We start from the raw sequence: 22035 nt of genomic DNA, 5'->3' as shown, positions 1-22035 counted from the left end.
TCTCATGCTCTCTCTCTCTCATTCTCTCTCTCTCAAATAAATAAATAAATAAAATCTTTAAATAAAGCCATGTTTTCATGTGCAAAACCCATTACCAGTCCCACCTTTGACATGTGGAAACCTGGGGGGTCGGTCCAGCCAGCCATTTCTCCCTGCCTCCACTCTCAGGGTCCCTCTTGCCAGTTTCCACTGGGCTCCAGCGTTTAGTGCTAAATGCCCTTCCTTAGAGTTCGTGGAGCCTGGAGGATACGGTCAGGCTGTCCTTGCCTTTCATTCCCTAGGGATTTAGCAACTGGACAATCATACAGGAAGGCAGCCGGGGAGAGTGCAGGCCTGGGAGCTGTGAGGGAAAGGGGTGGGCGGCCACGGGAGACAAGGAACCAGAGACTTTCTCACCTCCCCGCCCTTGGCCACACTGCTCCCTTTACCTGGTTTAAGCTTCGGGAGGGCGGGACCTTGTCCATCTTGTCTTCTGCACCCTAATGCCAAGAGAGTGTGGGGCTTTCCCGGGTCACTCCACAAGTTAGTGGTTCAGTCAGAGCAGGGCATTGGGCATCTCATGTCCCATACCCAAGGGCGGGATGAGGAGTGTGGCGCCACCCTGTCTAATGACCATACATATTTTCTCCAGCGAGGAAAATCATGCCCTTAAAACACAGGGTGGAGGTTTTCTAATAAGACTTCTTTTACATTTTTCCCTTTCATTTCCTTTTATATTTGGGGGGGGATTCATATGGTATAAAAAAACAAAAAAGGAAAAGCAGGCTGCCCTCCTGTCTCTGCCTGGCCCCAGCCCCTGTCACCATCTCCTGAGCACTGTGACCGATTTTCTTGTGTCTTTCTAAAGGTAGTCTATGCATATGCAAGTGTCTCCTTCCAGGAAAACGCAAATATGATAATGCACTGTAGTCACTTGCTTTTCCCCTTGCTTTTTTCATGTAACAGCATATTTTGGAGAATGTCTCACGTCAGTCTGTACATATCTGCTTCCTTTTTTTTTTTTTTACAGCTGCTGAGTATTCTGAGTATTTTTTTTTTTTTGAGTGTTCTGTTATATGGATATGCCATAATTTATTTCATCGACTTCCTTGTTAGTGGACTCGTAGGTGATGTTCAGTCTTTTGCTATAGAATTTTGCTGAATAGCATTGTGCACATGTGCCACCAGGCCTGTAGGATCTAGAAGTGGAGTTGTTGGGTCAAAGGGTGTGCACATTTTGAATTTTGATCAGTGTTGCCAAATTTTCCTTCCCCCCAAAAGGCAGTGCAGATGTATACTTTTTTTTTTTTTTTTAAGATTTTATTTATTGGGGCACCTGGGTGGCTCAGTTGGTTAAGCGACTGCCTTCGGCTCAGGTCATGATCCTGGAGTCCTGGGATCGAGTCCCACATCGGGCTCCCTGCTCGGCGGGGGGTCTGCTTCTCCCTCTGACCCTCCCCCCTCTCATGTGCTCTCTCTCATTCTCTCTCTCAAATAAATAAATAAAGTCTTTAAAAAAAAAACACTTTAAAGATTTTATTTATTTATTTGAGACAGAGAGAATGAGAGACAGAGAGCATGAGAGGGAGGAGGGTCAGAGGGAGAAGCAGACTCCCTGCCGAGCAGGGAGCCCGATGCGGGACTCGATCCAGGGACTCAATCCCGGGACTCCAGGATCATGACCTGAGCCGAAGGCAGTCGCTTAACCAACTGAGCCACCCAGGCGCCCCCAGATGTATGCTCTTACTAATGATGTTGGAGAGTGCCTGATTCTCCACATAGTCTATAAGCAAACTATATTTGCAAACCTCTTAGGTTAAAAATAATATTTCATGGTTTTTATTTGCATTATGAGATTTCTTTTATAACAAACACTGGTAAGAGGAAATGGAAACCTGACTTTGGAGGTATAAAAATTTGAAAAAACATCGTGCTACTTTGAATTAATCCCCACCTCCTGATCTGACTTGGAGAAGTAAAATGAGAAAAATTGCCAGCGAGCGGTGCTCCAAGCCACCTGACTCATTGGAGAAGAGATACAAAATCTGGAGACAGACAAACGAAGTCCCGGTTTGCAAAACAAGGGAAAGATATCAATAACACAAACCAAAGGGCAGAAAACTTGATGTTTAACTCAATTGGAATCCTAAACCAAACCATCGAACAGAGATTTTCAAGATGGCTTGGTGCAGGGAAGAATAAGGGTCCCCAGTCCTACAGAACTGCATTAAATCACAGTTCTTACTAGCAGGGTGCCCTTGGGCAAGGTACTTCATATATCTCTGCACTTCTATTTTGTCAGCATAAAACAGGCAGCAATAGCCACCTGCCAGAGTTATGGGAAAACTGTAAAATAACTCATGTCAAATGCTTGGCACAAAAGATGTTAGTTAAAACGGAAGGAAGAAGGTCAAATCCAAGCCCTCCGGGGTTACAGGTCCTAGACCCCTGAGAAAAAGGAAGGTGACCTGGAGACAGAACAGCTGGAAGCAGGCACAGCTTAATTGCCCTTGTATATATATATATATTTTTTAAGATTTTATCTATTTATTTAAGAGAGAGAGCAGGAGTGGGGGGTGGGGGGGACGGTGGGAGGGAGAAGCCTGACATGGGGCTCCATCCCAGGACCCTGGGATCATGACCTGAGCCGAAGGCAGACACTTAACCCCCTTGATTGCCCCTGTAAAAGGCAGGCTTGCTCCAAACGTAGTGGTCAGATCTCAAGGGTGAAAAACCAAACGACAAAAGCTCCTATATTAATCCCCCTTACAATGTTGAAACAAAGCAATCTTCTTGCCAGTTGTGTATTTCCAGAGCCACCCTGTTCCATTCTTTGTGAATGGCCCCTGGAGATACTGTGTATCTACCAACCCCCAGGGCCGAAAGATACATGTTGTAGCTAAGCCCCTTACTGGGATTGCTTAAGGCTGGGATGTGTGATTTGTAACAGTGGCTTTAAAAGCGGTCTGGCTGAACTTAGGAACTTAGCACGGCCATGATCCATCTCCCACCGCACTGGGGCTTTGTGAGCCCATCTGTCTGTGTTGGACTGGATTCAGAATTAGGGGGTGGAGTTGAAGACATGGTCCTCTGCATCACGAAATATCATTTTGATGAGGACTCCCAGAACTTTCTCCCGGGCCTCCCATGAATTACGTAACCAACATTTGCTTGGGCCTCTAGAAAGCTCAGCAAATGTGTGCCTCGCTTTTAGCAATGGTATCAACTGACCTTTACACCATATGTTTTGTGTACCGACCCTGGATTCGTGTTATCATTTTCCCCTTTGTTTTCCCTTTGCCTTTTGTGTTTTTGTTTTTGTTTTTTTGGTTTTTGTTTTTGTTTTGTCTTGTTAATGACACTTTACAACTGCGGCTATTATCAGTGGTAATGGCCAGTGCTGAGCAGCTGCGGGTCTTACTAGATGCCAGGCACCTGTTATAGGATATGTGGCTCTGTAAAGGCCTCGGGTCCTTTTTGAAACGAGGCAAGGTATAAATAAAGAAACAAACCCAACTGCCAGACTCGCTCATCTCCTTTATGGTACCTACTTAAAGGTGTCTTTTTAATATCTGATTTAATATCTTTTAAATATCTATAATATCATATATACTAGAGAAAGGCTGTACATCTTTGACTGCATAGTTCTCTTTATGGACCTGTATTTGGAAACGAACAAGTGTACAAAGCAAAACCGAACCCCTTAGCAAACAGAAACCATTAGTCAAGGGGCTCAGTCAGTTAAGCATCTGCCTTTGGCTCAGGTCATGATCCTGGAGTTCCGGGATCGAGCCCCACATTGGGCTCCCTGCTCAGTGAGGAGTCTGCTTCTCCTTCTGCCTCTGCTGATCCCCCTGCTCATACTCAATCTCTCTCTTTCTCTCTCAAATAAATAAAATTCTTATTTAAAAAAGAAGAAGAAGAGAAAGAGGAAGAAGAAGAAGAAGAGGAGGAGGAGGAGGAGGAAGAAGAAGAAGAAGAAGAAGAAGAAGAAGAAGAAGAAGAAGAAGAAGAAGAAGAAAGGAAGAAGAGGAAGAAGAGGAAGGAGGAGGAGGAGGAGGAGGAGGAGAAGAAGAAGAAGAAGAAGAAGAAGAAGAAGAAGAAGAAGAAGAAGAAGAAGAAGAAGAAGAAGAAGAAGGAGAAGAAAGATGAAGAAGAAGAAGCAGCAGCAGCAGCCATTAGTCAAGGGATGATAACCTTACAAGAGTCAAACCCTAAGAGTCTGGTAAGAAAAGCAGTGGTCCCTAGAGTGCTCAGAATACTCTCAAATCCTTCACAGGGAGAAAACAAGAATAGGGATTGACCAGTCGGTCAAGGGCTCACTCATGCTGGGCCCTGGTCTGAGTGGTCATGCGATGATGCCTTTAATCCTCACATCCACTCTATGAAGTAGGAATTATTTTCTATGGATAAGGTTACTTACTAGGCTCACAGACCAAGGACATTTTCTAGATTTCATTTAGATGGATTTCAGCAAGGCATGTAATCAAATCTCTCCTCGCATCCTTTAGATAAGACAGAGACTGAATATCCTGCACTTAGAGTCACAACTAATTACAAGGTTATGCATCACTAAAGCCAGAGAAATGCTCCTAGATTTGACCCAATATTTCTATTTCTGGGACTGTCTTTTTAGAAAACAGTCAAAATATCGGAGACATATACTCTGAGATGTTCACCGGTTTTATTTATAAGAACAAAAACGGGAGACAGTGTAAATATTCAACAACAGGGAAATGACTCAGCAAAATATGGTGTATGTAGAAAGAATTCTGTAGACAGCCATTAAAATTATGGCTGTGAAGACAATGAAGCACTAAAAACGTGTAACTAAGTTAAAAAAAAAAAGGCTTAGAAAAAAAATACGGGAAGGAAATACAACGAAAGGCATAAATAGTTGAACTAGGAGTAGATGAAAATGTGTAATTTCATTTTTTAATATTTTCATTAGTATGGGTATATCATTTTTCTAGTGTAAAAAAAAAAAATGTATTTAAGCCAAAGATGAAAGCTGAAGCTAACTAGGGGGAAAAAACCCAACGGTCAGTGTGGGCACACACCTCATTCAGTCTTCACCCTCTGGAGGCGTTGTTTCCCTATTTTACAGAAGAGGAAACGAAGATTCAGAGAAGGTCCAGGAATTAGTTAGAACAAGGTCTCACAGCTGAATGTGATAGAAACAAGAATTGAAACAAAGTCTGGCGGCTCTCCAGGTGTCTCACAACAGAGGAGGGCTGCCAATCTGTGGAGCCTTCGGGTGATTTACGGGAAGGTGCCCCTCCCCGCCACCCCGGACAGACAAATTGCAGAAAGATCCCTTCTCTGAGCAGGTCGCATGGCCTCTGGCTAGTGGATTAAACCTGGGTTGAAATGTCATCATATCCGTCCCTTGTAGCCGACACCTTTGCATATGACGTAACCTGCACCAGCGCCCACACGGCAGGCAAGGTGGCGCCCAGGTGATGTCAGGGGCTCCGCCAGTGTGCTGAGACCTCACCAGGAGAAGGGTGGTCCTTCCTGTTCCCCTTCCCAGGAGAACCCTCTGAGTCCACCCAGGGGAGAGTCTTCAGGTTGGTGCGAGGCCTTAATCACCTCTAAACGCTTGCTGTGTCTCTCTGTCACTCCTCCTCACATACACAAAAAATGAGCCCCTTAGACCCAGAGTCTTCACCTAATTGTGCAATAATATATCAATGGCATTTATTAACATAATTTAATATTGGTTGAATTTTTTTAAAGATTTTATTTATTTGAGAGAGAGATTGAGCACAAGCAGGGCGGGGAGGGGCAGAGGGAGAAGCGGACTCCCCCCTGAGCAAGGACTCCGAGGAGGGGGCTCGATCCCAGGCCCCCTGGGATCATGACCTGAGCTGAAGGCAGACGCTTAACCCATTGAGCCATCCAGGCGCCTCTGACTGAAGTTTTTATTGTAAAATTCACATAACATTAATAATTTCAACCATTTTGAAGTATATAATTCAGTGACATCTAGCACATTTACAGTGATGTGCAGCCATCGCCCCTCTCTAGTTCCAGAACACTCTCATCACCGCAGTGGAAGTCTTGTACCCATTAAGATGTCACTCCCCATTCCTCCCTCCCCCCAGCCCCCAGCAACCATTCATCTGCTTTCTGTCTCTCTGGATTCACCTGTTCTGGATACTTCATATAAACAAAATCATAAAATATGCAGCCCTGCATATCTAGTTCCTTGCATTTAACAATGTTTTCAAGGTTCAGGGCGCCTGGGTGGCTCAGTCGGTTAAGCTTCTGCCTTCAGCTCAGGTCATGATCTCAGGGTCTCCCACCAGCAGTGTATGAAGGTTGCAATTTCTCCACATCCTCACCAACACTGGTTACTCTCAGGTTTTTAGAAAGTATTATAACTGCCCCTGTGGGTGCAAAGTGGGATCTCACTAGGGTTTTGATTTGCATATCCCTCATGGCCAGTGATGATGAGCATCTTTTCAGGTGTTTGTTGGCCATCTATAGATCTTCTCTGGAGAACCGTCCAAGTCCTTTGCCCATTTTTTAATTGGGTTGGTTGTGTTTATTGTTGAGTGGTTACAGTTCCTTTTTTTTAAGGGGGGAGGGGCAGAGGGAAAAGGAAAGAGAGAATCTTTTTTTTTTTAAAGATTATATTTATTTATTTGACAGAGAGAGACACAGCGAGAGAGGGAACACAAGCAGGGGGAGTGGGAGAGGGAGAAGCAGGCTTCCCGCAGAGCAGGGACCCCCATGTGGGGCTCGATCCCAGGACCCTGAGATCACGACCTGAGCCGAAGGCAGACGCTTAACGACTGAGCCACCCAGGCACCTTAAGCAGGATCCACGCTGAGTGGGGAGCTCGACCTGGGGCTTCATCTCACAACCCTGAGATCATGACCTGGGCCAAAATAAAAAATCGGACCCTTAGCCGACTGAACCACCCGGGCGCCCCTACAGTTTTTTATATATGCTGGGTACTAGTGCTTTATCAGATACATGGTTTGCTAAAGTTTCTTCTCCCATTCTGTGGTTGTCTTTACTTTCTTGACAGTTTCCTTTGATGTACAAAAGTTTTTTGGTTTTTTTTTTAAAGATTTTATTTATTTATTTGAGAGAGAGAATGAGATAGAGAGAGCATGAGATGGGGGAGGGTCAGAGGGAGAAGCAGACTCCCTGCCGAGCAGGGAGCCCGATGCGGGACTCGATCCAGGGACTCCAGGATCATGACCTGAGCCGAAGGCAGTCGCTTAACCAACTGAGCCACCCAGGCGCCCTACAAAAGTTTTTTAATTTGATGAAGTCCAATTTACCTATTTTTTTTCTTTTGTTGCTTGTATTTTTGGTATTATATCTAAGAAACCATTGCCAAATCCAAGGTCATGAAGATTTACCCCTAAGTTTTCTTCTAAAAGTTTATAGTGTTAGGTCTTTGAACCATTTAGAGTTACTTTTGCCTTGTATTTATTTTTACACTTATAACTAGCAATTTTCTTATTTTTAAAGTCTTATTTGTTTAAGTAATCTCTACACCCAATGTGGGGCTCAAATTCACAACCCTGAGATCAAGAATTGGATGCTCTTCTGACTGAGCCAGCCCGGCACCCCAGTAACAAGCAATTTTTAATTTATCACACTGACATTTAGTTTCCTTCTCAGATATGCTTCTTTCTGTGAAGAAAAATGCACTGAAGAAAAATATCAACACTATTGAGGGTACCCAGATGTGGCCAAGATGGCGAGTAAAACATAGAAATCCCTGCAGTCAGATTGTGACAAAAGGGGAGGGCGGTTCTCTAGGAGACAATGTCTTCTGGGAGGGGAGGGGTAGGATTTAGCGGGATTCTGAAGGATTTCTGACCTGCAGTCAGCAAATCCAAGTCCCACAGATCCCAGGTTCTCACAGTTGCTCTGTGACCCGAACATGTAACCTATCCGAAGTCCTGTTTCCTCAGGAGTAAAGGGTGAGGATAACTGCCTTGTATCAAGAGACACAAATGCCTTAATGTGAATGAAAGTATATGTTTTAAGACACTTACTCAATGGGGGTGAATATCAGGGCCTAGACTTAAGTTGGCTGGCATTTGAACAGGACCCTGAAAGCAGACAAGATTTGCCTGTGTGGAGAGGAGACAGGGAAGCATTCTAGAGGAGGCATAGGGAGCCGCTTGGTGAAAGGCCCGAGGAACAGGACAGTTTGCGTTGGGGGAGGGTGGGGCTGGCGCCTTTGGCCTTCATGACAGTGGGGATTACCTTAGGGGACACTGAGTGGGAGGCCAAAAGGCTGGTTTCAGACAGGACCTGGTGCTCTGTCTGGTGTTTACACTTCTCCAGCCACAAGTCCTTGGGGTCCTTGGGGTGTGGCAATGGTGCAAATCAGGCTCCAAGTGTCTGGGAGCTTACTGATTCTTTTTTTATTTTTAAGTACCGTAACCGTGTCTGACAATATAATCTTCTCTTCCATCTGTCTTCAATCTCCTTTTCCATGCTTAGGCCGCCGTAGAGCATCTGTTCCAGGGGCAATGGGGACCTCTCTCTAAGGTTACTCCACGTGTCACATATGGGTAGGAAATCAGTTGAATATGATTTAATGTGACTTGGATCAGGACAAACCTGAAAAGGAAATCAACGTGCTGTTGATCTCCACTCCATCCTTATACTCTAAATATTTACCGTTTAGAAAGTGATTTTTACAAATTGGAAATCATCAAACAGAACCAAAGAATCCAAAGTTAAGCCTTCCTCTTATCTCAGATCCTCCGTCCTTCTCCCCAGAAGCCACTGTCCTTTCCAGGCACTTATGTACCCTCCCCAAATAGTCAAATATACAGAAAAGTTTTCCATATGGCCAGACCCTTACTGTTGAGAACATTTGATCTGACATATTGTTTTGTAGGTGAGGTGACTGGGGCCCAGAAACGTGATGACTAGAGCTATTTCAGTTCACACCTTCATGCAAATACTTGGTAACAAAACAGTATACATATATTTTATTTACTTTTATGTTTTATGTTTTTTTTTTTTTATTTTTTAAAGATTTTTTTATTTTTTAAAGATTTTATTTATTTATTTGACAGAGAGAGACACAGCGAAAGAGGGAACACAAGCACGGGGAGTGGGGGAGGGAGAAGCAGGCCTCCCGCCGAGCAGGGAGCCCGATGCGGGACTCGATCCCAGGATCCCGGGATCATGACCTGAGCCGAAGGCAGACGCCCAACGACTGAGCCACCCAGGCTCCCAATGTTTTATTTTTTTTTTAAGTAGACTCCATGCCCAACGTGGGGCTTAAACTCATGACCCTGAGATCAAGAGTCGCATGCTCTACCAACTGAGCCACCCAGGTGCCCCGACGCCATATTTACTTTTATTTTTATTTAAATTATACATATCTACATTTCCTTAATATATAACATTATTTACCCAATTATATATGTGGCTTTCTTTTTTTAAAAATTTTATTTATTTATTTATTTGACACAGAGAGAGAGAGATAGCTAGAGAGAGCACAAGCAGGGGGAGGGGAGAGGGAGAAGCACGATGTGGGGCTCGATCCCCGGACCCTGGGATCATGACCTGAGCTGAAGGCAGACACTTAACTGGCTGCGCCACCCAGGTGCCCCGTGGCTTTCTATAGCTTAATCAAAGTTACAGTCAAAATATAAACATATAAAAGTTCTTAGTTTTCAAAAATTAAAAAACAAAACAAACAAGAAAAACTTCTCTATTGATGATGAGGATGGAGGAGGTGTTCTGAGGGTGAACACACTGGTGCTTTTTGGAAGAATCATGGGGGACCAGATAGGTGGGAAGAAGCCAAGGGGGCTAGAGGCCGGAGAACCTGTCAGAAAGTCACTGTGGTCATTCAGGGATGAGAACCAGGGTGTGACAGTGGCCTGGGGCAGGGCGAAGAGGTGGGCAGACTCGGCAGGGGTGCCATAGGCCTGAGGACCTACTGACAAATGTGGTGCAGAGGAGGGCCCTTCAGGCCTTGGGGAGCAGGATGACTAGGTATCATGGAGAGAAATGGAGCTGGTGAGCCTGGATGACTGTGATGTGGACAGGTCTGTTAGACAAATGGACAGAAAGAACAAGGCCTCAAGGACAGGGACAAGGCTAAGCAGCTGACATGGAAGGATTTTTGGAACTGAGCACATGGAGCAGGAAATGTTTGAGGAAGGGAATGTAAAGGAAGGACGTGGCTCTGAGCCTTAAGGACACGGTGGTTAGGAGGCACCAGGAGGGTAGGACTCAATGTGAGAAGTCTTAGGGAGCCACCGTAGGTTCTTGAGCAGAGGAGTGACTCATCCTGGATTCTCAGAGGCAGAAAGGATCTCCCAGTGCTGGGACCCTGCTCTTGTTCCACATTTGAGGACCACATTCCTAAAAAGCAGCCCCTAATACACCCTGTGGGCATGCACATCTCCAGGGAAGAAGGCCCATCCTGTCCTCCTGGCACCAGCAGGACCCCTCCCCCCCTGCCCCGCATCTCCCTCCCCTCGCCTGTCGGTAGGCAGCTGTCCTCGTGAGAAGGGTGGGGAGGTAAGCAGCCTTCCCAGGCTGCACCTTCTCAGCTCTTGCATCCTGCCTGAGAGCGTCCCCCACAGAGCAGAGGGTTGGAGTCTCAAGTCATGGCACCAGGTCCTCCCAAGTTACACACTCCCTGTGTCTCTCGGGACATGGTTTCCAGGCTCCTGGCTCTCCTGCCCACCAGGCTGAGGGCTGTGTGCTCTGATGAGAATGAGGCAACCCTGGCTAGAGTTGGTCCACTCTGAACTTCCATATCATCTCATTTAACCCTTCTGTCTCTTTGGGAACCAAGGCTCATCCCCTTTCCAAAGAAGCAGCCAAATCTCCAAGAGGCAAAGCGAGTTGCCCAAGACCACTGAGCAGTGAGGACAGAGCAGGGTCCGGACCAGGGTCCACCTCTAGGACCTCACTGCTCTCACACAACCTGGGTCTCGGGACACAAGGGTCTGCGTTAAGGGGCCACGTGGAAGGCTGCTGTGCGGTGGCCGAGAAGAGCATGGCGGTGGGCTGTCCGTGAAAGCCAAAGGGGGGACAGTCCTCATCTTTCCAGGAGGGTCTCCTTTCTGGCCACCGTGCCATCTGACTGTAGGCAACAGGACAGCACGCTCTCACCTACAGTCAGTCAGGGCGCCCTTTGTTTCTCCAGGAGCAGGACAAGCAAACCATTGCTGGAGAATGGCTCGGCCTGAGCAGGGGCCCTCCACCTTTGCCCATTCCTCTCTCCAGCTCCTGGAGCAAGATGAGGGAGAGGATGGCGGGGCTGAGCGGCGCTCTCTCTGCCCCTCAGACACACATGAGCCGTTCTGAGAATTGTGCTTAGGAGCCGTGTGGCTCTGAAGGCAGGAGGTCTGGATTTGAATCCAGCTCCGTCACTAGTTAGCTGTGTACAAGTGACTTACTCTATCCTCGGGATGGTAACATCGGTTCCGTGAGTTGTCGTGAAGGTCCATGGAGCCCTTGGAATAGCGTCTGGCACAGAGTAAATATTCAATAAATCTAACTACTCAGAAGACATCATCCTCATACTTGTTACTCTGAACCTGGGGGACACACCAAGGGGTACAGAATCAGTACCTACCATTAACTGGGTGTTGGACCACCCAGAGTGGATGATCACAGATACACTGGAACCACCTCTCAGCCTCAGGGTTGGAGACACAATAGGGTGACAGGGTCTGGCACACTGGAAAGCCAGTGGCCTTGTAAGGAAGGAAGCTACAGCCCAGCCAGTGGCTGCCATGGGAAAATTTGGGTCTTGCTGCCACATCTTTGGATTTTCCAAAGAAGTGGGAAATTTGGATTTGTATGTGAAATGTACTGATTTTTAAAGGTGGCGATTAATTCGGCTCAACACACACACACACACCCACCACCACCACCGCTGCCACCAAAAAGGGTGTAGGTCAAATGAAACTCTTTTGTCAGCCTCCAGGGTGCAGATTCCATCTAGTCCCCCCCCCCCACCCGCCCCACACTTACTGCCCCCAGGCCAGGTTAGGCTTTTGCAACCGTTGCAGGGAGGAGACAGTAGTGAGCACGGATCAGATCCCAAGTCCGCCTCTTCCTCATCTGTCCCTCAGAGTGAGGGGTGGACAGCGAGGCTGTCTGAACCATGAATGTGATTACGCAGCCAGAGCCCAGCTTTGCCCAACTTTGCCACATCTGTCCCGCCTGGGGGTTGATCCAGAAATGGATGGATGAGGCAGGAGGATGACTTCATCCCCTACACTGTGTGAACTGAGCACCTACTACATGCCAATCTGTTCCAGGAGCTGGGGAGACAGCAGTGAGTCCAAGAGGCGCAGACATTAAGGTGTGCGTGTGCACGCGAGGAAGGCATGGGTATAGACAGACGGACGGCAAACATGCACATGTTCAGTCAGGAGTTGATGCTGTGAGAAACAGAGCAGAAAAAGGGACAGCAGGAGGGACAAAGGCCCCGAGGTGAGAGTGAGGTGTCAAAGGTGATGGGAGCCAGAGATAAGACAGGGATGCGCCTGGCTGGGAAGCTGGGTGAAGGAGACAGCGTTCTCAGGATTTTAAGGGTTTCTCCTGCTATGAGCCAGGTACCCCCTGAGCTGCTGGGAACGGCCCTCCCTGGTCAGGGAACACCCCCCCCCCCCCATCCCGACTTCCCTCCTGCCACCATGGCAGCTCTGAGGAGAGCTAACGGGGGAAGAAGCGAGCTACAAATCCATCCTGGCTGCACTGGTCCCCTCAGCCCAAACTCTGGCTGCCAGGACTTATTACTTCATTTAAGCCATTCTCAGTCTGTAGGATGTTCCCTCTCAGCACCTGCCCAGCCAGTCCCCGCTCCCACCCCACGACCCAGGCATCTGAGCCCCATCCCTGGGTCTGAGTCCCAACAAAGGCAGGCCCCAGGGGACGAGCAGCCACCAAATCCGAGATCGGGCTTGCCGCTGGCAGAGCCCCTTTGAGATGGAGAGTGGCCAGCAATCCAGAGACCCCCCCACTGGCATCTGGGCTTCCCCCCGAGGACCCGCTCCCGTGGGAGACCGACAGAGGGGCGTCTCAGCCACCTCCCCGCTCCCCATCCTCTTTTTTTTCCCAGGCTGCGGGAGGCAAAGGGTTAAATCCCATAGAGCTGATGCTCTGACTCCAGGCTAGAGGGGCCCGGGAAGCTGGGGTCACTTCCTGCTCCGTCCCAGTCACCCTGAACTGGTCCCCGGGTCCTCAGCCTGGGATCACCCCTTGAGAAGGACCCCAGAGTCCTCGGCGTCCAGCCCGCCCCCCGAGGCAGGGCATTCAAGGGGTTAAGTCCCCTGGGGCTGGATTCTGCCTTCCGGCCTTCCCCAGACCCCAGAGCCGTGAGTTGGGGACGCCTGGGTTCCTGGGGGGTGGCCCGGAGGGCCCGGGACGGCCGCCGGGAACAATGGGGCGCGGGAGGCGGGGGCGCGCGGGCCTGCGCCCCCTCCCCGCCCCGGGCGCCGGTGGGGTGGGGGCCGGGCAGGGGCCGCGAGGGGCCGAGGATTCTGGGAAGAGCGCGAGGGTCTGGCTGTGGGGGAGGGGAGGGAGGGCGTGAGCATTCTGGGAAGAGGGAATTGGGCGGCCGGCGGGGCCGGGCCGCCGCGGAGCGCCGGAATCCTGGGGGCCCTGCGGGCGGGGGAGGCCAGGATGCGGGGCTCCGGCCCGGGAGCCGGAAGAGGGTCGCGGGGACCGGCCCGAGCAGAAGTCCAGGGTCTGCGCCGGTGCGGGCGGGGGGGGGGGGCCGGGGAGGGGGCCGGGGCCCGGGCGGCTGCATTCCCGCAGCTGCCTCCATGTCAGGGTCACCCTGGGCCGCTCTCCACACCTCTCTGCGAGGCAGCCTCCTCCTTCTGTCCTTCCCTCCCTCCTTCCCTCCGCGGTGGGCCCGGCCCGAGGTCCAAGGCGGGTGCCCCGGGGCCCGTGCCTGGGTGGGCTCCCAGCACTTCTTGCCTCCCTCGGTGCTCCCACTTTCCTACTCCATGGCGGCCTTGACTTTAACCCTTTCCCTTCTGCTCGGGACCGCTGAGCTTGAATTTCTCGGGACAATCAAGGTACATAAGCTCTTACCTGTCCTAGGCAAGCCCAGCAGGCCTCTTCAGAATAGGCAGCCCCCAGCGCGGCGGAGACCCCTGCTCCCACCGCTCCAAGGACACTTACAGATGGGGGAGGGGGCATTTCATGGCCTAAAGAGCTGCAGAGATGAAGAAATTAGTTTACTTCCCAAAATCCAACTCCCGTCTCTCCTACCGCTACTTGGCAGGGTTCAGCTCGCTCCTGCTTCACTTCGGTTGCCTCCCAGCTGCCTCCTCGTGAGTCTTGGCCATGTCTTCCTGCACCACTGCCCCCATACACACAGTGCCCCTCCCACACAGCCGCTCGAAGCCCGGACCCTCCCCAGGGACTCTGTTAAGGCTCTAAACATCGTGGAAACCTAGAATTTAGCTCCGGAGACCTTATTCCCTCAAGCTGGAATCCTATCACCCTTTTTGGAGTGATAGCTAGCTGTAGCTAAGTTTTACCAGGAGGCCACTCTGAAAGCCTGCTCCTTTGGTGCCAACCCCTTGCAAACTGACCTTTAAAGGCATCAGACCAGATAGGTTTTCCAGGAATGAGGGGCATCTCATTCATTCACCTTCATTCATTCAACAAAATGTGTAAGGCACCTCTCATGTGTCAGGCACTGTCCTAGGCATGGGATATAGCAACAAGAAAACAACAAACGAAATAGAAGAAGGGGTGCCGGGATGGGAGTGTTAATGGGGGGCTTCAGCGGGGAGTACCGTTTTGAGGTCATCCGCGCATACTGTCAGGCCTAGTCACTGGATGCAACAAGCCAAGGAAAGCGGATGGTCCTGGGAATTTCTCCGCCTCGTGGCCAGCAGGTTCTGTCTGAGCTTTCCTCATCACCCGTCTCCTGCCAGCCGTCCACATTTAGGAGTTTCACGTGATTCCCAAGGTCATCTCCCTTGCAGAGGCTGGGGCGAGCCAGACCCAGAACCTTGCATTTCTGGTCTTAGCTCTGCCACTTCCCAGCCTGTGACCTTGGAGAAATCTCCCTGAGTGTTGATTTCCTGATCTGTAAAATGGACAGCCAGACTCCTGGCTCCCCTTGCAGGCTTGTGGGGAGGATCCGGAGAGATAAGGAGGACAGCATGAGCACCGAGCACCAAGTCAGCGGCTGGGCGGTCTCCATACACTTTTCCCTTCTCCCTTTTCCTTTTCATTTCCCTCTCAAGGTCGTCTCTGTAGAAGCCTCCCATGGCTTCAAACTGCCCCCCCCCCCCCCGCCCCACCTCTGGCTTGAACTTCTTTCTGTGCTTGGATAACGGGAAAATGCCCCAGTCCTTTTGGAGGGCCCCCATCCCCTCAGGGAAATCTGATTGCTTTCATGCTTTCTTTTTTTCTTTTTCCTTTCGCTCTCTCTCTTTTTTTTTTTTAACTCTTCAAGTGTTCCAGGCACTGTCAGTTCTCTGGGCTCATAAGGAAAGTTTATTGGTCCCAATTAGCAGCCCCATTAAGGAGGAAAATTAGAGTCTTAATGAGCTTCCTCTGATTAGCAAAATAACAGGTTTCCCAGCCTCTGGGCATCAGAGGGGTGGGGTGAGAGCCTCCTTACCCCGTGGGTGTCAGATACTTCTCTAGCCCCCAGTCTGGGTTCAAATGGTTATGACTGATGAGCTTTTAATTACACACTTAAATTCACCTACTGGCTTAGTTGTGATCTTAAGATCTGGAGCAGGAATCAGGCCTGCAGGGGTAGGGGGGCCACGGTGAGAACTGATGCCCAGGAAAATGGGGAGGTGGGAAAGTGAAGTTCACATGAGGAGGAATAAGGCAGGTGAAGGAGTGGGGGCTTGGGGAGTAAAGAAAGGCAGATCAGCTCCCATTGTGTGTTCCTCTCTTCTCCCTCTCCGCCAGGGCCCCTGGAACACTGGGCAGTCCTGAGCTCTGGGATGGAGCCTGAGTCGGCGCTGTGGGGCCCAGATCTGCAGGGTCCTGAACAGAGCCCCAACGATGCTCACAGAGGTGAGGGGCACAAGAAGGGACTGCAGTCCTGACAAGACAGTGGCCCCAGTTCAGGGAGGGGCTCAGACTCTGGGGGACACCCAGGGGAGGGAAGAGAGACCCAACCCCGTGTTCTGAAAGGAGATGGGGGCTGGAGACTCCCTTTCTCTCTGTAGGTGCCGAGAGTGGGAATGAAGAGGAGAGCGCTCAGCAGGAAAGTTCTGGGGAGGAGATCATCTTGGGAGATCCAGCTCCGAGTCCAGAATTCAAGGACCCATCAGAGATGCCCCTGGAGAGACCCTCCCAGGATCCCTCAGTCCCCCAGGACTCCCCAACCCCAGTGGGTCACCCCAACCCCTTGGACCACCAGACCCCTCTGGATCCCCCCGCCCCCGAGGTAGTCCCTACCCCGTCTGACTGGACCAAGGCCTGTGAGGCCAGCTGGCAGTGGGGGACTCTGACCCCGTGGAACAGCCCCCCGGTGGTGCCGGCCAACGAGCCCAGCCTGCGGGAGCTGGTGCAGGGCCGCCCTTCCGGGGCCGAGAAGCCCTACATCTGCAACGAGTGCGGCAAGAGCTTCAGCCAGTGGTCCAAGCTGCTGCGGCACCAGCGCATCCACACGGGCGAGCGGCCCAACACCTGCTCCGAGTGCGGCAAGAGCTTCACGCAGAGCTCGCACCTGGTGCAGCACCAGCGCACGCACACGGGCGAGAAGCCCTACAAGTGCCCCGACTGCGGCAAGTGCTTCAGCTGGAGCTCCAACCTGGTGCAGCACCAGCGCACGCACACGGGCGAGAAGCCCTACAAGTGCACCGAGTGCGAGAAGGCCTTCACGCAGAGCACCAACCTCATCAAGCACCAGCGCTCGCACACGGGCGAGAAGCCCTACAAGTGCGGCGAGTGCCGGCGCGCCTTCTACCGCAGCTCGGACCTCATCCAGCACCAGGCCACGCACACGGGCGAGAAGCCCTACAAGTGCGCCGAGTGCGGCAAGCGCTTCGGCCAGAACCACAACCTCCTCAAGCACCAGAAGATCCACGCCGGCGAGAAGCCGTACCGCTGCACCGAGTGCGGCAAGAGCTTCATCCAGAGCTCGGAGCTGACCCAGCACCAGCGCACGCACACCGGCGAGAAGCCCTACGAGTGCCTGGAGTGCGGCAAGAGCTTCGGCCACAGCTCCACCCTCATCAAACACCAGCGGACTCACCTGCGCGAGGACCCCTTCAAGTGCCCGGTGTGCGGCAAGACGTTCACGCTGAGCGCCACGCTGCTGCGGCACCAGCGCACGCACACGGGCGAGCGGCCCTACAAGTGCCCCGAGTGCGGCAAGAGCTTCAGCGTCAGCTCCAACCTCATCAACCACCAGCGCATCCACCGCGGCGAGCGGCCCTACATCTGCGCCGACTGCGGCAAGAGCTTCATCATGAGCTCCACCCTCATCCGCCACCAGCGCATCCACACGGGCGAGAAGCCCTACAAGTGCTCCGACTGCGGCAAGAGCTTCATCCGCAGCTCCCACCTCATCCAGCACCGGCGCACGCACACGGGCGAGAAGCCCTACAAGTGCCCCGAGTGCGGCAAGAGCTTCAGCCAGAGCTCCAACCTCATCACCCACGTGCGCACCCACATGGACGAGAACCTGTTCGTGTGCTCCGACTGCGGGAAGGCCTTCCTGGAGGCGCACGAGCTGGAGCAGCATCGGGTGGTCCACGAAAGGGGCAAGACCCCAGCCCGCAGAGCTCAGGGCGACAGCCTGCTGGGGCTGGGCGACTCCGCCCTGCTGACGCCACCCCCGGGAGCCAAACCACACAAGTGTCTTGTCTGCGGAAAGGGCTTCAATGACGAGGGCATTTTCATGCAGCATCAGCGGATCCATATCGGCGAAAACCCCTACAAAAACGCAGACGGCCTCATCGCTCACCCGGCCCCCAAGGCGCCTCAGTTCCGACCCCCCAGGCTCCCCTTCGGAGGCAATTCGTACCCAGGGGCTGCGGAGGGCAGAGCTGAACCCCCAGGACAGCCCTTTAAAATGCCCGAGGGGCAGGAGAGCTTCAGCCAAAGGCTGGGCCTGCTCTCTTCCAAGTCCTACATTTGTTCCCACTGTGGAGAAAGTTTTCTGGATCGCGCTGTGCTCCTCCAACATCAGCTCACCCACGGCAACGAAAAGCCCTTTCTCTTCCCTGACTATAGGATTGGTCTAGGGGAAGGTGCTGGGCCCAGTCCCTTCCTAAGTGGGAAGCCCTTTAAATGCCCTGAATGCAAAAAAAGCTTTGGCCTCAGCTCTGAGCTGCTGCTGCACCAGAAAGTCCATGCAGCTGGGAAACCCCAGAAGAGTCCGGAGCTGGGGAAGAGCTCCTCGGTCCTCCTGGAGCACCTCAGGAGCCCCCTGGGGGCCAGGCCCTACAGCTGCTCAGATTGTGGGGCCTCCTTTCTCGATCACCTGGCACTCGCCCGGCACCAAGAGACCCACACCCAAGAAAAGTCCCCCACCCCTGAGGAACCCCCTGCAGAGCCAGCCACCCTGTCCACAAGCCAGGAAGGGGAGGGAGAGGCCCCCACCCCTACGGGGGGCAGCAGCCACGGGGACGGGGAGAACCCCAAGACCCTCTTGGAAGAAAAGCCCTATTTGTGCCCTGAGTGTGGAGACGGCTTCACGGAAGTCGCAGCCCTCCTCCTCCATAGGAGCTGCCACCCAGGGGTCACCTTGTGAAATGGGTCTGGAGACCAGGGGCCTCTCTCTCCTGAGAGGAACACTGGAGCTCCCCAAAAATCATATGGGGAAAGGAGGAGAACCCTATCAGGTTGTAGAGAAGCGGAGGATAAAGAACCCTGGGTAAAAATAGTGCTTTTACATCAGTGATGGAGAAACCCTATAAAATTGTTGGTGGGAACCACTTAATAAGGCAGTAGAGAAAAACTGTTGGGTTAGAAACCCTATAAATATGTAGGAAAAAAAAAAGTCCTTTAAGTCTGTAGCAGAAAAACCCTATAAACCATAGTGGATAAAAGCCCTATTAATTGTAGGAAGAGGTCCCAATACGTCTCTAGACAACCCTATAAAACTGTATCAAAATCCTTGTGAAACTATAGGGTCGGGGAAGTGCAGGGAATCCAATGGCATTGACTCGAGAGGAGTGACCCTCAGAAGGTGTAGAAGAGCCTTCCATGAACTTGTTCCGCAGTGTTCTCTCCCCCTGGAGTTCAGAGGGAGCCTCTCTCCCAGAAGCCTTGGACAATGACATTGAGGAAAATGCTCAGCTGGGGACTAGTGTGGGGAGAGGTGAAAAATAAGTGATGAGGAGCCCCCAGGCCCACAGAGAAGAAAAGACCCAGGGAACTAGGAAGAGAAAGTTCAGCTTGCTGCCCTGGGGGTTCCTTGGGGGATGAGGCCGATCTTAGGTGATTGCGTGTTAGAGGAAGAGGCCCACGGGATTCCTTAGGAGGAAGAACCCAAAAATGGGGAAGGAAAAAGAAAAAGCGAGGTCGAGCCTTTTTAAAGGCTGAAGTTTGGGGTGCATAGAAACTTCTAAATACTGGGGAACCATCACAAAAAATTAGGGGGCAGGGAGGGATTTCTGTTAGAGTGCTTTGAGGAAAGCAAACCAAGGTGAAGCCGTGTCCAGATGGAACCCAGCAAACTCGGGGCTGCCCAGTCCTCCCCGTTTCCGGGAGCTTGTTAAGCTGCAAGTGCAAGCAGATCCCGGCTCAGGCCGTCAGGGCTCCCCCCAGCCAGGCAGGACAGGGGACTTCTACTCTGAGAGGCCTCCAGGGCTGCAGGGTCCCTCCTGCCCATTCTCAGGTCTCACTGTCAGGAGGTGTCTCCTGCAATCTAACTGCCACCAGTCTTGCTGCCGTGGCAGCTCACCTCCTCGAATTCTGTCCTCAGTGGAGAGGGGTAACCGCTGCTAGTCGACCTCCAAAGAATAAAGCCCTTCAGAGACTCAAGGCCTGTGTGTGGTTAAATCCTCCCTAGACTTCTCTTCTCCAAGTCAACGAGAGCCACGTGTGGGTTCTCTGTGGCAACGAGGGACAGCAAGTCGACAGAATAGAGCGCTCTGATTAGCCAGCAACCCGCTTTTTCAACCTCACTCTTTCATCTGAGCTGTTAGCCAGGCTGCTGGCGGGCTGAGCCAGCCGGCACGTAGTGGGGGGCATCCAGACACCCCACAGACTGGGCCATGGGTCCCTGAAGAGCATCTGGAGGCCTGGCCACCTTCCTCACCCTGGTACTTGGAGCGCTCCGAGGTGGTGATGACCCAGCCCAATCATGGCCTTGGGAGGGGACAGATCCCACCCACTTGGCTCCTCTCCTCCTTAGCCAGAAACCTTCAGAGAGCAATGGAAAGATGAGAAACCCATTCCCCTGCCAGGCCCATCTCCTGTCCTCACACACCACATGGTAACACTCTTTCATTAACCCAGCCAAACCTGCTAACATGACTGGGTGTGTGTGGCAGGGGGGAGAGAGACTGCTGCCCTAGGAAATGGTTGAGTGGAAACTCGCACAACACCTGTAACAAGAACCCCACCCCCTAACCCGGGAGACGCTTAAAGAAGGAGAGGACTCCATCCAGTGCTGGGTCCAAAGAAGTGCCCATGGACCCCACGCACCGGCTGTACACCTTGGTCCTCGAGTCTGAGAACTGAGATGCCGGGTGAGGGGCCCTTCAGGAGTCGCACCCCTGGAGAGGGCGACCCAGATTCCTCAGAGCTGTGGAAGAGACCTCTAATTCCATGATTTGAAAGCTGAAAGCCCTTCACCTTTCATCTCTCCTGCCCCCAAAGGGATGACCTTAAATTCAAAGGATCAAAATCTAGAACACTGTAGGAGGAAAAGCCCGGGCCTGCTGGGGAGAAGGAAAAGGCAGGCCTTGGCTATTGTGGGGAGACCCTCGTCATCATCTGCATAAAAGCCCCAGCCCACCCAAGTGCCCGGTCAGAAAGCACTACTGAGAGGGGAGAAGGAGCCTGCCTGCCGGATCTCTACTGACAGAAGCGTCAACAGAGGGAGTGTCCCTAGGAGACTGAGGAAGAGGAGACAATCCTCCACGTCAAAGCAGATTTTTTCTAAGATGGTAGTAGAAAGAAACCAGTTGTAGAGACAAACCCCTTGTAAAGCTAGAAACAGTTCCCCTCGGAAACAGGTCGGAGGAATCTGTCTTCAGAAAAGTCCCAGAGAGCAGCCTTTGGGGCTCCGGGGCCAGTCCAGGGCGGGGGGGAGGTGGTCAGTGTGGTCAAAGGCCAGCCGTCGGCCTATTGAGGACTAGGGTGTAGCATATGTAGTAGGATGCTCGCATGTGTAGGGATGGGTGAGGGCCAGCAGTCTTGGCTCCGGTACTGAATGGATGATGTGGACATGCTTAGTCGGGGTCTGGGGTTTCGTAGCAGGAAAGGGGCAGAATCGGAGACCTTTGGGGCGTGACCTGTTCTCTTGCCCACCTCCCCAAACTTCTTTACCCGGGTGCTTCCCTCCCAGAGCGAGCTACATCTTGGGAGGTACTAAGCAGGGATCTGGCTTGGGGAGGTGGCAGTGTCCAGAGTCCCTCTGACCAGCTTAGGCAAAGGCCCAGGGGATGGTCATGGCACGTGCCCACCAGAACTTAGTCCAGAAGGCACAGTGTAGCCAAACCCTCTTGTCCAGCTCCACGCAGGCCTGACTTCAGAAGTGCCCTGGTGGAGGAGCTCAACAGACCGGTCACAGGGTCATCGGTGAAAGCAGAGGGGAGAGTAGACACTGATCTGAGCTTAGGGTGCAGCTGGAAACCTCTATGGCTCTGGAGGTCACATGGGAACTCGACAGAGCTGGGCATGAATCCTGAATGGTGGGGAAACTTGAAACCATCACAACCAAGAGGTGGGATTCCATGACACCCGCTCCTGAGGGGAGCAGCCCCCAGACCCCTTTGCCCCCATTAGGGAAACCCCACTCAACCTGACTTGTCCCTGTGGAGTGAAGAGAGGCCCCACTTTTGAGTGTTGTGTGTCAATAAGTGTTGTGTCACTGGTGGTCACGTTGATTAGTTGAAGAGAATAAAGGGAGTAAGATTTCCCAGA

At 51.9% G+C, this 22035-nt stretch overlaps 1 protein-coding gene and 1 long non-coding RNA gene across 5 annotated transcripts in view; one reads left to right on the top strand and one right to left on the bottom strand.

The window, feature by feature from the left end:
* LOC135364572 (uncharacterized) overlaps positions 1-14441 on the bottom strand; it is a 24614-nt gene extending 10173 nt beyond the window's left edge. For 2 of the 4 annotated variants that reach the window (XR_010411959.1, XR_010411961.1), the window contains exons 1-2: positions 14044-14441; positions 11391-11531 (exon numbers count right to left, since the gene is read on the bottom strand). This is a non-coding gene — a long non-coding RNA (uncharacterized LOC135364572). Of the gene's footprint in view, positions 1-5797; positions 6866-6896; positions 8578-11390; positions 11532-14043 lie in introns of those variants that run through there. The other 2 variants (XR_010411962.1, XR_010411960.1) reach the window with 2 other exon arrangements.
* Positions 13296-22035, top strand: ZNF629 (zinc finger protein 629). The gene is made up of 3 exons (XM_045875367.3): positions 13296-13319; positions 15895-16002; positions 16158-22035. The coding sequence occupies exons 2-3, from the start codon at positions 15930-15932 to the stop codon at positions 18689-18691; spliced, it is 2607 nt and encodes an 868-aa protein (XP_045731323.1). The 5' UTR covers positions 13296-13319; positions 15895-15929; the 3' UTR covers positions 18692-22035.

The sequence above is a fragment of the Mirounga angustirostris genome, unplaced genomic scaffold, assembly GCF_029215605.1.
Source record: "Mirounga angustirostris isolate CCGP_5_RB_7025 unplaced genomic scaffold, mMirAng1.0.hap1 SCAF_5, whole genome shotgun sequence".
Classification (NCBI taxonomy): domain Eukaryota; kingdom Metazoa; phylum Chordata; class Mammalia; order Carnivora; family Phocidae; genus Mirounga; species Mirounga angustirostris.
Note: the sequence above shows the minus strand (reverse complement) of the source record. Positions and strands in the feature narration are given on the sequence as shown.

What these genes read in the sequence shown, in the direction of transcription:
- ZNF629 (XM_045875367.3), top strand. Translation starts at nt 15,930, where the DNA reads ATGGAGCCTGAGTCGGCGCTGTGGGGCCCAGATCTGCAGGGTCCTGAA. An exon ending in CCCCAACGATGCTCACAGAG is followed by an intron (nt 16,003 to 16,157) that starts GTGAGGGGCACA and finishes TTCTCTCTGTAG; the next exon opens with GTGCCGAGAGTGGGAATGAA.